At 39.7% G+C, this 16,274-nt stretch overlaps 1 protein-coding gene across 1 annotated transcript in view; it reads right to left on the reverse strand.

The window, feature by feature from the left end:
• Positions 1–616: 616 nt before the first annotated feature.
• TTLL7 (tubulin tyrosine ligase like 7) overlaps positions 617–16,274 on the reverse strand; it is a 77,987-nt gene continuing 62,329 nt past the window's right edge. The window contains exons 18-20 of the mRNA XM_065409321.1: positions 13,019–13,179; positions 4,575–4,748; positions 617–734 (exon numbers count right to left, since the gene is read on the reverse strand). Of these exons, the coding sequence (XP_065265393.1) occupies positions 617–734; positions 4,575–4,748; positions 13,019–13,179 (453 nt within the window). The remainder of the gene's footprint in view (positions 735–4,574; positions 4,749–13,018; positions 13,180–16,274) is intronic.

Genomic DNA, 16,274 nt, shown 5'->3' on the forward strand with positions numbered 1-16,274 from the left:
TATTTGCCAGGACTGGTATATTTGAATATTTACCCTCTGGATTGTCTTCATTTAGACTAAAAGATACTTTATGTCCTTACTGAAAAACAACATTATTACACATACCTTGTAATTTCATAGGAGAAATACAAATATGTCTGTATATTAGATCTTGCTTTTACAATGTTTTAAAATGTGCTATAGAAATGATCAGACTACTTATATTTAATTACTATTACTGTTCTACAACAGGCTTTTTATCATCTAGGAGAGAATAAACAGTATGATTTACAATAAATATATTTCAAGTTAAAAGATATTGTACCTAAATTTAACACTGTAATAGGATCTCCAAGATTAATTCCATTTTATATATTGCAGCAAAAATAACATTTCTAGTAGGAAGGAATTACTTATAAACCTAGCAAGATCTAGACATTCACATATTTGTGTAAACAACTTAACAAGGTTTATTACATTTCCAGAAAGTCTCTGCTTTTACAGTAGGATTTCAGCTAAATTTTATTTTATGTACTGTGGCAAATATATAACAGTGCTTATATTCAGCTCCCTCACAAATTTAAACTGGAAAAATGGAATGCCATTATTTATCAAGCATGGCACCCTTCTCTTTGTTTCACAAGTGGCTATACCTGGGTGTAAACAAAATGTTAGAGCGAGGCATTCCGGATGAAGTGCAGATAAAGTTGGAGGATGTTTTCATGATGAACTGTGAAGGTCCTGGCAGTAAATACCTAAAAATGATTTAAAAAAAAGTGGAATTTAACTGAAAAGATTACATTCAAAGGCAAAGGAGTTAGTCATTCATGTGCCTCACAATCTTGGTATGTCAGACTTTTGTACATTCACACATGGAGTACTGTGTGGCAGGCCTTTGCCTCAGACAACAAAGGAAATGGTTTAATAAATAAACATTTATTTATTATTATTTATTTATTATTACAACCTATAGACAGCCATAGCAAAACTGCAGCCTACTTTGGGTCATATATTTTGCCACTGATTTCTTAATGGTAAAGATGTTAAATGCTTGCAATAGCCAGCCCTTTATGGGGGTGAAGGGGGTGGGGGAGGGGAAAGAAGACCAGTCACTTATCCAAAGCTATTTCTAACCTGTCACCCAAGGATCTCAATTAGAATAGTATTATTTTTCCCAGATTAAAAATGGGTTAAAAACTGAGACCTAAAGAGATTAACTGACCTATAAAAAGTGAAACAGTAATTCAGTGGCAAAGACAGGCAAAAAAATACACATAGTTTTGAACCCCCGTTTTCTGCACTAATCATTTGACTATCCCTAGCTGTTTGAAATATCGGCATGCCATCACCACTATCCAAGTAATGCAAACATCCCAGATTTCTGCAATCTACTAATTCATCATTAATCAGTGACTTTTTTTTTTTTTTAAAATCAGACTAGCTAAGGATCTATTTCAGACAACATTACAAACATTCATTCATCATCAGTTGCTTAATATTCATTTTTAAATCTGTTTCTTATTACCAGTTCTTATAATTAATTGGAGGAGTCATTAGATGAGCACAAAAAACTATACAAAACATCCACATTAAATCAAAATTTCATGAGTGATGGGCAATGCCCGAACAGATTACATACACCACAGATTATATAATGTATTGTTTAAAAAGTGTAGCATCATTCTAGGGAATCATATTGATTAATGATGAGCAAGTGCATTGAAAGAGTTCTGAGGATTAATCCTACTAATCACAGGGAAAGGGGAAATGTCATGACTGTTAATAGGAAACATCTGCTCTATGAGAAAGTGTAAATGTTTGGTTTGTTTAAGCCCTGAGGAAGGCCATTATTGCCAAAGGCTAATCAATTTGCTACAAAGGGCCTGATCTTAGGGGAGGCTAAGCACCTTTTGTGCGGAGGTGCTCAGTATCTCACAGAACATCTGAGCAGTTCTGATGAAGTATGAGATGTGACATCTATGCTTGTTTGGAAAAGTTTAAGAATCTAACCAGCAGGGGGAAGAGGGGTTGGGGATGACCACATTCCTTCAAGTTTCTTTTAGAAGTGAATGTTGTTAGGATTCAAAAGGTCAGAGGCTTTTTTTTTAAAAAGCTTGTGTTACGAGATTTGAGCATCCTGACTGGAAAAGAAGTCTGGCTGTGTTTTCACAGCATTTTTACTTTTATTTTGAAGGTCTGTGAAGAAAACATAATTGATCATTTATCTTGGTATTCCCAATAATGTCTGATAACAGAGCTCTGGGACCACTGAACTGTACAGTGAAAATTATTTTTGAAATATGTTTAACAATTTTTGAGCTTGTTCTATGCAATAAAGTTAAAATAATGACTGGTTTTCCATCAGGAACAGTATCACTGGGAATTAGACATACAGTAATGTGTCAAGTGCCAAATACGTACAAATAGCCAATTGCAACTGGAGATGTATCTGACAAAGCTGCCAAAAAAGTGCACATAAACGTAGCCCGAAAATAGTTTCCCTCTCAAGAAAGCCCAACAGAGCTATACAAATGAAACGTTACAGAGTTATGAAAAAAAATAGCTTTAAATGACTCTCTGCCCATATGCTGCAGTTTACAGGGTCTTATTCATACTATATCACAGTAACAGTCAACAAAAATTATTATTAGCAGTAAAAATCCTTTAATATAATTTCTTTGATAGCTTAAAAATACAACCAGGTGCAACGTGAAATTGTGTAGTGATTACTCTTAAGGGAAATAACGTCACTATTACCTTGTACATATTAGGGCTGGCTGGACAAATAAAAGCAAACCCAGCTGATCTAAAAGGGTTTCTTTCCCATAAAGAAAATAGGAAGCCCCTTCTTTATGCAGAACATATTGGTTAGTGTAGTGTAGTGTATAAATGTAATGTTTTTTGAGATAAATGCAGACTGGTTGTAGCTTTTAATCAAAGTTATCCTGACAGCTATGCTGCTACAGATATAAAAGTTACTATTTTGTAACTGCTATGCACTTATCTAAAACAGAGGGCCAGATTCTGCTCATATTTGAAATCCATGATTATACTTCCATTGAGACTTCAATAGTCACAGAAAATGGCCAACGCAGGCCTGTTAGCTAGGCAATACAATAGAGTGATTTGATTGGTCTGAAAAGTTATGGCTGGTTTTTGATTGAAAAAAATTACCTCCTGTATTAATAGTGGCAGTAAGAATTACTTTGTTTCATCTTTTTTGGATTTTACCACTCTACTATTATAAGCTCATTTGTATATGAATATTGCATATGGTTCATTTTGTGGCTAAATTACCTCTACTTTTGCTGTGAACAATCAACTTCTGTTTCCAGCTGGTATTAAATTATGTTAGAGCCCCTGAAACATTCACATGACAATAGCAGAAAGTTTAATATATCAAATAACTAGTTAAAGACATATTGCTTAAGCAATTAAGTCATACAGTAGGTTTAACTGATAATATATATTGAGTTTATTTTCTACAGGACATAGTAGTAGCTATTTTAAGGAATAAACACTGCCCTTGCAGAGAACTGCATGACTTTTAAAATGAACAAACCATTTGTAGGTTTATGTACTGAATGATCCAAATTACTAGGGTAAGAGAAGCATTCAGAACATAAATCTGAAACTTACCTTTAATTCTGCATTTCAGGACCTTTACGTCACAGATCACTGGCTCCCCACTCCTAGTGATGTTTCAGTAAGAGTCAGCATGCTGACAATATTATAACTCTGCTGAAGAACTGACCCTGCCCATGGAGAGTCAGGTAAGTGCCAAAATATATTTTTTTTACTATATTGTGCTGTTTTGCAAGGTTTTAAACAAAGTGTTTATACCCTTTGGCAAAAACAATAAGAAAAACTTTCATGTCTGCAGTTTTTAGAAGTCAACTTTGCAAAACTGTGCAACACAGTAAGTCAGATGGCACTTACCTGACCATGGCCTAGAGCTATGCTCCTGGGGGATTCCATAGTGGTTGCAAAGCCAGCAGAGTCATACATGTTAGGGCACTCCTAGGAATGCAAACCAGGAATCTATTACTCTGAGGAATCTGAGAAAAGGAAGAAAGGCAAGTTTCAATTCAGTTAAGTATAGAATGCCTTTCTTACCCTGGCTATTGGGGCATGAAGCAAATAAAACTTTTAATAAGTTAGTTTCAAATAAAATGAGTATGGTAAATCTCCTCTTAACCCAGCAAGGATAATTCTTGTTGCATTCACTACCGCACTATAGAAATCATAATGACAGGAAGTAGGGCTGGAAGGAAATGCTCATCCTTTATGTTGCAGACAGTGAACTAGTTCTTGTAGCTTTTTCCTAGGCCTAGAGCAGTGGTTCTCTACCTGTTTACCATTGTGGGTGCATATGCAGCTCTCTCTTTGTTATATGGGCCACATCCACACAATATATATACACTTGTATGGCACTGAGGAGGTCACATGGGCTGTAGCTGTGTGCAGGTTGGGCCACAAGCAGCCCACGGGCCGCAGGTTGAGACCACTAGCCTAGAGGGAAGTATACGCATATAATTTAAAATCTGATCATACATTCCAATATGTCTCATAATTAGAAATAGGAAAGTATATACCTTGTATCATCCCAGTCAGGGCTAATTCCAGCAAGAGATCCTCTTGAATCTGCTGAATATTTGTAAGCCACCAGCAGGCAGTGTTTACAAAGCTGTACTATTCGTTGACAACACTGGAGTTGTTCAGGAGTCACCACCTCTGTCCTTTTACTGAATATGGTCTCCCAAGAACTTCTGTTGGCATGGAAACAGACATGACCTCATGTTTTTTGTTACAAATGGCAATCTAAAAGCTTTACTACTGCACATGAGATTTAGCAGTGGAGGAGTAAGAGAAATAAAGTGTGACCTTGCCTGTTTACAGGAAAGGCCTATGCTATTTAACCCATATACTGACAGATGGTGGGAATATAAAATACAAATTAAGAAATTAATCTTCATATTGCAAAATGATCACAACCCATTTTTCATTCAGTATGTCCCCTAAAGCATTTATAGGACCATTGTTTAGGTTTAGCACATAAAGATTTACTGCCATGTAATTTTAAATGGTGTTCTACATCATGAGACACACAAAATACTGATTTATTTTTTAACAAGCTACTATCTGAATAGTCTGTGTTGCCAAAGTAATTATATAGCATGCTAATACTTTCATTAATTAGTCATATTCAGGAGTCCATGATATTAAGCATGAAGAGAATAACAAATGATACATATGACGGTTGAATATAAATGTTCAAAATACTGTGCTCTGTTTCACATTTCCAAAAAATAGATAAATGGAAGCATTTCATATTTCATTTCTCTACCAGAACTATTCAAAAAGTCATGGGAAGGGAGTTTCTCGGTCTAGACCATTTGAACATTAGCACATTGCTCTAACTGGGCGGGGGAGACTGCTCTTTATCAAGTCAGAGAAGTATAATTAGAACTTTCAGTTTGTGTCTGGTAAATTTTTCCATCTGAAATAACCACACACCTGGTACTTTTGTTTCCATTAACATTTTATTTCCAAAATGGTTTAGTCCCTTCAGCTTTTCAGTGCACAGAATGTTAAGGCTACCACGCTAGTCTAACTAGGTGCATTTCACCACAGTGAGGAGGAATTAGTCCTGTGCACAGGGCTCACTCAGTATTTGTGTTTATTCACAACTTACTATATGAATATGACATAAATATTCATACATGAATACTATATGAATATTCAGATATGAATACAGAGAACTATATGGGTGTCCAAAGGCAAAATTTGTACTTGAAACCCCTTTCCCTATAAAAAAATGAAAGCCCTGTATGATGGCTTAGATGGCTGGCAAGCTTGGATTTGATTTTTTTTTTTTTAATGAAATAATCATTTCATACAGTATGTATGTGGGAGAGGTGTGTGGGGAGGGTTCCTTGCATCCCTCCTCCAGGTTCTAACATCCAGAGTGAAGTCTTGGCCTCAGTGATGTCAATGGTAGTTTTTTCCCCAAAAACTTCAATGGAGCCAGGATTTTATCCTCCACATAGGGGTTTTGAATAAGAGTCATAAAATAGGATGTCTGTTTGGGCTTAGTGAAAATTCAGGGCTGATGCTATATCAGTGAATGAACAGGAAATGTGACAAGTAAAATCTGAGGTAATTTGGGGTATATCTAATTTGCTTTTGGCATGGCACACCACCATGGAAAGGGGATACAGGAAGACAACAAGGGAAGGCCATGCTGGAGTATGCAATATTCTAAATCATGTGTGAGCCTTTATTTGAAACTTGATTTTTAATCAAACTGGTACTATCACTTTTCTAGTACTCCTTTTGATTTTGTGCAGGTAATTAAAGCAAATGTATCATTAATTAATTAGCTATGTCTAGATTATACCATACAGATACCATATATTAATACACAAGTGTTTTTTGTGCATCTGTTAAAGTCATTCTACATACACCTAATATAACTAACACAAAACCTAAAGGGAATGACGAGTTAAAACTACTAACAATAACTATCCTCTATTCCTTGCCCAGAGAGACGCATTTTACCACTAGCCCCCAACCACCATACACCACAGAGAATGCACCACAACTTTAACTCTGCCTTAGTAGGGAAACCAGCATCTTCTTCCCCAAATTCCATGTGCCCACCACTACCACAGACGCACCAAACTTCGCTCCCCCAGTGTCCCTACTATTCACTTCTGTAAAACTGCACACACCCTACGCGGCAAAGTTAAGGCTCCAGCATGTTCTCTTTGGAGTATGGTGACTGGGCTAGTGGTAAAGTATGTCTCTGGCTGGAGAAAACAGAGGCTATGTACTGCTGACAGCCATAACTTTCTATTTCCTTGTTTTGTAGGTTCTGTATTAGGTATATTGCATGTAGAGCAACCTCAACACCCCACAGTGACACACACACCCCCCGCAAGTGTTTGCATATACTGGTTTCCTAGGTTTTTTTAAAAAGGATGTTTGACAAAGCAATAACTCCTTTAACAAGGAACAGAAATTTTGTCAAAGACTTCAGCTCGACTCCTGAGCCATATGGTCGCCAACTTCGGTTGGATGAATTCCTGGAGATTTTATCACACGACATAATCTTTAATTAAAGATTAATCTTTAATTCCAGGAGACTCCAGGACAATCCTGGAGGGTTGACAACCCTACTGATCCAGCTGGGCTCTCTGATAAAGGCACTCTTCTGCGTGAAAGGAGCTGTTGCTATATCAAAGATCCTGCTCTTCACTGAATTGTTCAGTGGGCTCCAGAGCTGTGTTCCTGAATCAGTTGAACAGGAAAGCTGATCAACTTTTGAACAAAAAACATTTTTGTAGAAAAATGTTTGATTTCTGAAAATAAAAATCATCACAAATTGAAGCTTCCAAAACAATATTAAATATTAAAAATATTAAAAAGCAATATTAAAAGCAAGAGGTTCACATACATCTTGTGTAAAGCAATGCTAACTGTAATACTATATAAAACTAAAAAATTAAGAGATTATTGAATCAGCAGTCCAAAAATCATTTGGGGGCATGAAGTGAGTCCCTACATCTCTAAGTGGCTACATAAAGGAAGTAAATTAAGATTGGGGAAATATGGCCCTTTTCTATTACACTGACCCAAGTCCATTAAACTGTAGGTGTGTGCATCTGTCCAATGCAACAGTGCCACAGAGTTTTCTCTAGAGGTACCATCTTCAGCACCACCGTCAAATGAGTTCCTCATGCTTTGAAGCAAGGTTACTTTGCACCAGAAGTTTATAGCAGGCTCCAATGCACTGGGGAGTGAGGATGTGTCATGTAATGGACATACATAACACATCTCTTAGAACAAGTGAAGGTGAGACTTAGGCTACATCCTCACTACGGGGGGGGGGGGGGTCGATTAGCGTAGCTGAATTCGACGTATTGGAGCCGACTTACCCCGCTGTGAGGACGGCGGCAAATCGACTTCCGCGGCTCCCCCATTGACGGCGCTTACTCCTACCTCCGCTGGTGGAGTAGAAGTGTCGATTCGGGGATCGATTGTTGCGTCCCAACGAGACGCGATAATTCAATCCCCGAGAGATCGATTTCTACCCGCCGATTCAGGCGGGTAGTGTAGACCTGCCCTTAGAGAAGGTGACTTTTTTCCTTCCTTGTATGCTCGCATATGTCCATTACACTGTAGGTAATTCCTATGCTGATAACCCAGGCAGCAAGGCTTGGAGTCTCATTGGAAGAGGGACTGTAGGACCACTTTACCTACATTACCATCTTCCCTTGACACTACTGACAGTGCATAGTGTCTGATGAACGTATGAATGGAAGACCATGTCCCTGCCCTGTAGATGTCCATAATCGGGACATGTGCCACAAATGCTGCTGAGGTTGCACGTGCTCTGGTTGAGTGTGCTGTGAGTTTATCAGAAGCATTATCCCTTTGGCAGTATAACACATCATGATGCAGCTGGTAATCCATGTAGTGAGTCTAAGATCTGATTGGATGATCTCTCACACACCCCTGTATAAGAAACAAAGGAATGTGAAGAAGCTCGAAAGGGCTTTGTCCTATCCGGTCAAAAAAAACAACAACAATGCTCGACAGACATCCAGGGTATGGAGCCTTCACTCGTCCTTGTAAGTATGAGGCTTTGGGAAGAAAACTGACAGGTAAAAATCAGATATCACCTTTAAGAGAAACTTAGGGCATGATCTATGCTGAACTTTGTCCTTGTAGATAACTGTGTATGGCAGATCAGTGACCAGTGCATTCAGTTCTCCCATCCTTCTAGCGGAGCTGATGGCCTCTAAGAAAGCTACCTTCACTGAAAGGTATAGAAGCGAGTATGATGATGAAGCCTCAACAGGAGGATCCACAAGAGCAAACACCAAATTCAAATCCCAAGAGCAGACAACACCAAATTCAAATCCCAAACACCAAATTCAAATCCATAGGTGGAAACTATCTAGACCTTTCAGGAATCTGGTTGTGATAGGGTGAGTGAAAATAGTCTTATGTATGCAAGGTTGAAACACTGAGATGGCCACCAGATACACCCTAATGGAGCTGTGGGCTAGACCTGATTCCTTAAAGTGCAAAAGATTCAAGCAATTCTGTTTTGAGGTGGAGATTCATTGTGGGAGGCCTCCCAGACAGACAAACACATCCACTTACTCAGGTAGGCAGATCTCATGGAAGGTCTTCTGATGTTAAGGAGCACTTTCTGGACTGCCACTGAGCAATGTGCCTCCTCTGCACTCAACCACTTATGAACCATGCCATGAGGTGCAGCACTTGATGATTCAGGTGCAGCGCCTGGCCACAGCTCTGCATTATATGGTCTCTAGTTATCAATAACAGCAAAGGTTCCCAAGTGGACAGTTTTTGTGGAAGTCTGAATACCAGATTTGTCTCAACCAGACGGAAGCTATAAGGATAATAGAATCATAGAAGTGTAGGATTGGAAGGGACCTCAGTAGGTCATCTTGTCCAGTCTCCTGCACTCAAGGCAGGACTAAGTAATAACTAGACCATTCCTGACAGGAGATTGTCTAGCCTCGTCTTAAAAACCTACAATCATTCTAACATGAACTTACATGAGCATGAGAATGACCCTGGTATTGAGGGCTGACTGAGATATCAATCTGCATTGTGGACACAGTCCTGGAGGAAGCATGGCTGGCTTCCTAGCTGCCATACCATTTGGAGTGGAGGAGCAGATACTGGCTCTGGAGAGAAGGCACGGGCTAGTACCAAACCCAAAGCTGGTGCCCCAGACTAGAGTGATCCAATGCCAATGAGCTCAGCAGCTGCACCAGGGCCAGACAAAGGTCTTCAGCCTGAAGCAAGGCATGTTCCTGATAGGCACAGCATGTTCCTGATTGTGGCATAGGCCTCTGGCATAGTTAGAAGGGACATGGGGTGCTGTCTTGCAGTACTCAGAGATAACTGCTGTGTTGCAGCTGAAGAGGTAGCCAGTCTCAATGGCCTCTGGGAGGGCACCAAAATCAACAGCTCAGCTCTGTCTATATGAGCCAGCACTGGGTAGTGGCAAGCCAAATGCCTCACTCTGATCGACCTTCAGTGGAGGAGTCCCATACTCTGGACCTCAAAGAGCCCAATGCAGACGACTTCTTGTGTTTCTGGAGGCCTGACCTACTCTGAAGTTCCTGATCTTGAAAAAGACATCCCCCTGTTGGTGGGGATCTCCTCCTGCTAATGTCTGTGGGAAAGATAACGGAGCACTTTGGGAAAGAGCCACCAAAGAACTTCCCTTGGATAACTGAGCGGGATCTGATGCCAGTCTAAAGGCAGCCTCCAGAAGGATGCAACAGAGACGCTCCTCCCGCACCTTCTTTGTCATGGTTTTGAAACCATGACAAATGGAGCACTTGTCTGTAACATGACCCTCATTCCAAGCACTTCAGACAGTGTGAATGAGGGTCACTCATAGACATAGGCTCTCTGCAGTGCATGCAAGGTTTGAACCCTGGGGACCTTAGTATAGGCTCCCTTTCCTCCAAAGGCCCTCAAGACTGGAAAAAGGTACCAGTAGGTACAATGCTAAGGTTTTGATCCCACACCTACAGTGTAATGGACATATGAAAGCACTTAAAGAATCAATCATATTATGGGTCAGGTCCTCAGCTGGTATAAATTGACATCAAACCATTAAAGTCAATTGAAATCAATAGAGCTATGCCAATTTATGCCAGCAGAGGATCTCTCACTCTCTGAGACTGTTGCTTTTAATAATCTATTTTTCCATCTCCCTTTTCCTAACATTGTGTTGAATACAGGTAAGGTTTCTTACTACATTTGTAAATGTAGTGCATGCATTCCCTACAAGTGACAAATAAGTTATTTCCTTTTGTACATATGAAACCCATCATCATAATGTGTATATTTGTTGAAGCTCATTTTCAATAAATCTTTTTTCAGTCCTCTTTTGCAAGCTAATCAAAAACATCCCATTAGTCACCTCACTCTATTTATTTACAGAGAAACTTATATGCTCTCCAGATATGGTATATTTGCACATAAATTTTTTCCCCATAAGGAAGACTATGAAAAGGATCTTTGCCATATTTTGTTTTGTGTTTATATATATATATATATAAACACAAAACAAAATATGGCAAAGATCCTTTTGTATATATATATAGGATCTAATCCTGCAGACCTTTCTCACATGAATAGTCCTCTTGACTTCAATTGCATGAGCGTAAAGGGCTGGGGAATGGGCTGATTTAATTTTAAAAATATGGCATCTTGTTTTCCAGTAAGCATCCTTTTCAAGCCAAAAAAAAACCATTTCCTTACCTATCAGTGTCACAATTTCTTACTTTTCACACGCTTACATTCTCATAATTGTTTCAGATATGTAATGAAGAGCAAATATAGTCCAATTCAGAAATTCTGCTGCATTTCTAAACCACACAACAGAAGCTGAATACTTGATTTATAAAATGTCAGCAGGACTCTACTTGATTCTCCTTTTTTTTTTTTTTTTTTTTTTTTTTTTACACTAGGGATCAAACAGATAGAGCCATGATTTTTGTGAGTGGCCAACTCACATTAAGATTAAGTCACTGTGACTCTCTGTACCTCAAAGTAGCACCCTGGAATCCCATATTCACCATGCTAATATAATTATATGTTTTGTAAGTATACCTTGTGAGGTATTATTTTAAAAGTCTTGATCTGTTGAACATGAATATCCGGTTGGATTGTATGTGCTATCATTCTATGTGAAGTTATGAAGTATTGCTATCTCTGTTACTGAAATATGTTGTGAGGTTGGGAACACCCACAACCAGCCTTTCAGTTACAACAAAATAGTAGCCAGCAATAGCCAGACAGCATTAATGACTCATCAACACCCATCAATAAAATAATCCACTATCCCAGAGATTCCTTAGAGAAGATATGTTTGCAATGGAGACTGCTTTGACCAATGGCGACTGCCTGATCCCCTCCTCACAGCAAGGATTTTTCCAGCAAACTGGAAGAAAGTATAAAAGAGGGGAAGTGACATCATGACTTGGCCTCTCTCCCACCACATCTCAACATCTGGAAGCACATCTGCAAGACAAAGAATTTGAACTGGAGAGTTTGATCACAGGCTATAAAAGGATCCAGTCTGTGTATTGAGGAACTGTAACCTCCTGCACCATCTGTCAGGGTGAGAAAAGCTATTTGATTCAATGCTTGCTTAGATTAAAAGTTTAGGATTTAGAATGTGTGTTTCTATTTTTACTTCTTAAGGTAACTATTTCTGACCTTTATGCCTACCATTTATAATCACTTAAAATCGATCTTTCTGTAATTAATAAATCTGTTTTATATTTTACCTAAGACAGCATGTTTTGGTTGAAGTGCTCGGGAAATCTCAGCTCAGATTATCAAGGGCTGTTGCACGGCCACTACCCTTTTGTCAGAGTGGCCAACTAGGTAAGGAGCTTACACTGGCCAGTCTTCTGACCAGTGCCACCGAGTACAGTCCTGAGGTGCAAGGCTGCAGCTTCTCTATTGATGGTTCATGAATGGCTGGGAGAAGCATTCATGTAACTCAGTTGGGTGTGTCCCTGCCTGTGGATGTCTGTGTAAGTGCAATAGCTTTGCAGTGTGAGGGAAACCCCAGGCTGGTGGGTTTTTGAGGCTCGGTGGTCCCACAATCCAGATAGCACCCCGGGGACCCCGTCACAGTTGCTTAAGTAGTTGGCCTGATTTTCAAAAGTGCTGAGCCAGAAGGGTCTCTCAATGAGAGCTGCAGGATGCTCAGCATTCTTGAAAAATCAAATCATTTACTTTAGATGCCTTCAGATGGATCTAAGATCCTAACTGTATGGACTCATTATTGAAATGCTTGGCCTAAGTTAATAGGTAATTACATGGTACGTTTTTGATTAATGGTTTTAAAAACAGTTCTATTTATTACAATAATTTCTTGAATGAAAGTAAACATTAAACTATGCTAGCTCTAACTATAGCTGTGAAATTATTAAAAGGATTACAATAATAAATATTTTGGGCCTACCCTGAATTACAGAAACAGTTCCACAAGCCTTGGCCATGGCTCCAGAGTAAGCGATTAAACACACGGTTAAAAATACGGTATAAATGTAAACATTCAACGTCAGAAACCCTCCAGACACGTTGCAGAACAGCACGAACACTTGTCCTCACTATGTCCAAAACCTAGAAAAGAATATTTCAAGCAAATCAAAGCATTTAAAAAATCCAGGCACATATGACAAAATCTCAAAACCAAACATCTGTCCTTTCATTACACAGAAAAAATGGTAAGAGATAATTATCATATAGCATCATCACTTCTAAATTTCAACAAGCTGTTTCATTTACTAACTCTGTTATGGCATCATTTTCCATCAAAACCATTTTGCAAAAACAAAACAAGTTTTCATATTTATTGCATTAGTATCTCTCCCCCCACCTTTTCCAGTACTAGCAAGTAAAAAAGATTGTTAAAACAAGTAAAAAGAGAGACAGACACACACACACACAGCTGATAAAGAGCCTTGTGATTAATACCATCTTAAGGAATACTGAATACTTTAAAATTGGTTACCATGTTTAGAATACCCTCTACTTCATAAAAGAATAATCCTGAGAGGAGCTGAGCACCCACAGTCTACACTGACTTCAGTGTGAGTTGCAGGTGCTTAGCCCTGCTCAGAATCAAACCATAAGACACTAATAAGACTGGCTTTTATGCAGGAAATAGTATGTCATAGCATTGAAGAAAAATCAGCATTAAGAGACATTTGAAAAGGAAATGCTTTTTAAAAATGTAATACATTGTTAATCTGAATACTGTTTGTGGGGAGAAAGAAGAAAATTGGACATTTTTGCACAGTGTATATGTTGGTCTCTCAGCCTAGTATACATCTTAGCTCGATGTCTCATGTTTTTTCTTCCATGCATACATACACCAGTAGACTATGGAGTAGGAAGTAGCTCATTAGAACATGATGCCCAATTCTGCTCTCCGATACACTTGTGTAACTCCCATTGAATTAAATGGGAGTTGTGTATGGATATATTGGTGCAGAATTGCAGCACAGAATGTGGGCTAAATCATGGCTATTAGATACTGCCTGTAACATGTTTTCTGAGAACGTAAGTGTGATTTTAGTAGGCCAGTGGTGGGCAACCTGCGGCCCGCGGGCCTCATATGGCCCATCAGGGTAATCTGACTGCGGACCGTGAGACATGTTGCTGACGTTGACCGTCCTCAGGCATGGCTCCCGCAGCTCCCAGTAGCCGCGCTTTGCCGTTCCTGGCCAGTGGGAGCTGCGGGAAGCGGCAGTCAGCAAGTTCCTGCGGCCCACCACTTCCTGCAGCTCCCATTGGCTGGGAACAGCAAAGCGCAGCCACTGGGAACTGCGGGCGGCCGTGCCTGCGGACAGTCAACATCAGCAAAATGTCTCACGGCCCGCAATCAGATTACCCTGAAGGGCCGCATGCAGCCTGCGGACCACAGGTTGCCCATCACTGATATAGGCCTTGTGCTGAACAGAGGCAAATTTCACCCAAAAGCAAAAAGACCCCAAAATGCCTACAGCATCACACAGAATAAAGCCTGTTAAAGTGATTTTCTGAAAGGAGATGCCCCCACTGCTCAGCAAGTAAGATGGTATCCAAACCCTAAGATACCTGACAAGGGAGTTACCAAGCAGAGAATTTAGTCATGGTAAGATGACCTTTGTCTTTTTACTACACCAATGACCGTTGCTATTGAAGAGTCTTCTGGGCTCGGGCACATGGAGTGCATGTAGACCCACAATGAATACTTCTAGGGAGCAGCACCCAAATAAGAACTTTCAGGCACTGCACAAGGGCACAGCCATTTAGCTCCAACCAAATTAATTTCCCTGTGCAGAATGAAAATGTCCTTTTCTTTTACACTAACACAACAAATCATCTAGATGTAACAGAACAAGGGGGGGAATAAACTGAGCAGTCAAAGACAGAGAGTGTGCCAGCAGTGGAAACAGCAGAAATTGTGTAAGCTGAGGTAATACAGCTGCTAAATGGTCCTTGGAACGCATCACTGATTGATGTTAGAGATTATGGCTATGTACAGGTGTTTGTATTTATCTAGAGCAAGAGTGGAGAAATCATTGAGAAGATATACCTGTTGGGGATAGACATTCTGAAAACCTAGCATATTTGGTGGATATTTCCTTCCCGTATTCTGGAATTTCCTAGTAATCCCAGAGCGCATAGTCCGAGTTTTTGTTTTAAACTTCATATAATTGCAGAGCTGCTTTTGAACTACATACTTATACTTTCAGAAATATTCTCTAACTCTGGTTCTTTTTTTGCTTTTACCCCTCCCCCCATCCCCACCCTCACCCTGCTAGAATATAAAACACTCTGCTCTCAGATCCACTAAAGCTTTGTACTCATATGTCACATTTGGAAATCCTTAGCTGCAATGTCAATCTCCAAGGTGAGCCATGTGTATAACTACTTCCCTAAGAATACCTATCTGATTGCTTGAAGGGGTTGAGGTTAAAAAGGTAGAGAAACAGAGCAAATCACTTCCCCTGCTGCCAAAATATCAAGAGCACACCAATGCTTCAGGTAGTATTACTCTCCTAAGTCATCAAAGCTGTCTTCACATGAAGAAATCAATCCACATTTTCAGTACTGCATTTTATATTAATGACCTAGTGTCTTATCCTGACATACTGTACATGCTCTGGGTGCCACACAAGCATCAGTCAAAGAAAGCACAGGACCCACTAGCATGCTTTTTAAAACACCAGTTACAGGGGACAAACCAGCCGGAGTGATAAAGCCACAGCTAAAATTAAACTGGATGGCTGAATCTCTTATAGTAGAAGAAGAAGAAAAACCCAGGGGCAATTGAAAACTGTGTGGTCAATGAAATAGTATTCCCAGTCTGAGATACCTGTTAACATATTGGAGTGGTGACACCATATCAGGTCTAAGCACCCCCTTCACCCCACAAGAGGGGGTTGTGCCCTCTGCCAGTGTTTCCCTTCATGGAGATTCCTTCCCTTTTTTTTTTTTTTTTTTTTTTTTTTTTGAGGGATAACCTTGTTGGGATAGATGAAAGAGAATCCCCAAGATTCCGTGCAGAGAACCCACATCTCTGCTGCAGCTCTGACCCCCCAGCTGATGTCCCCTCCCTCTACTCCTAGCAGCCTAGGTTCAAAAGATCTATGTTATCAAGGTCTCTTCCTAGCTACAGTTGCCCCGGGGACCCTGACCTTCCCCTGCAAAAGGGATCTCCACTTCAG

The sequence above is a fragment of the Emys orbicularis genome, chromosome 8 (assembly GCF_028017835.1).
Source record: "Emys orbicularis isolate rEmyOrb1 chromosome 8, rEmyOrb1.hap1, whole genome shotgun sequence".
Lineage (NCBI taxonomy): Eukaryota > Metazoa > Chordata > Testudines > Emydidae > Emys > Emys orbicularis.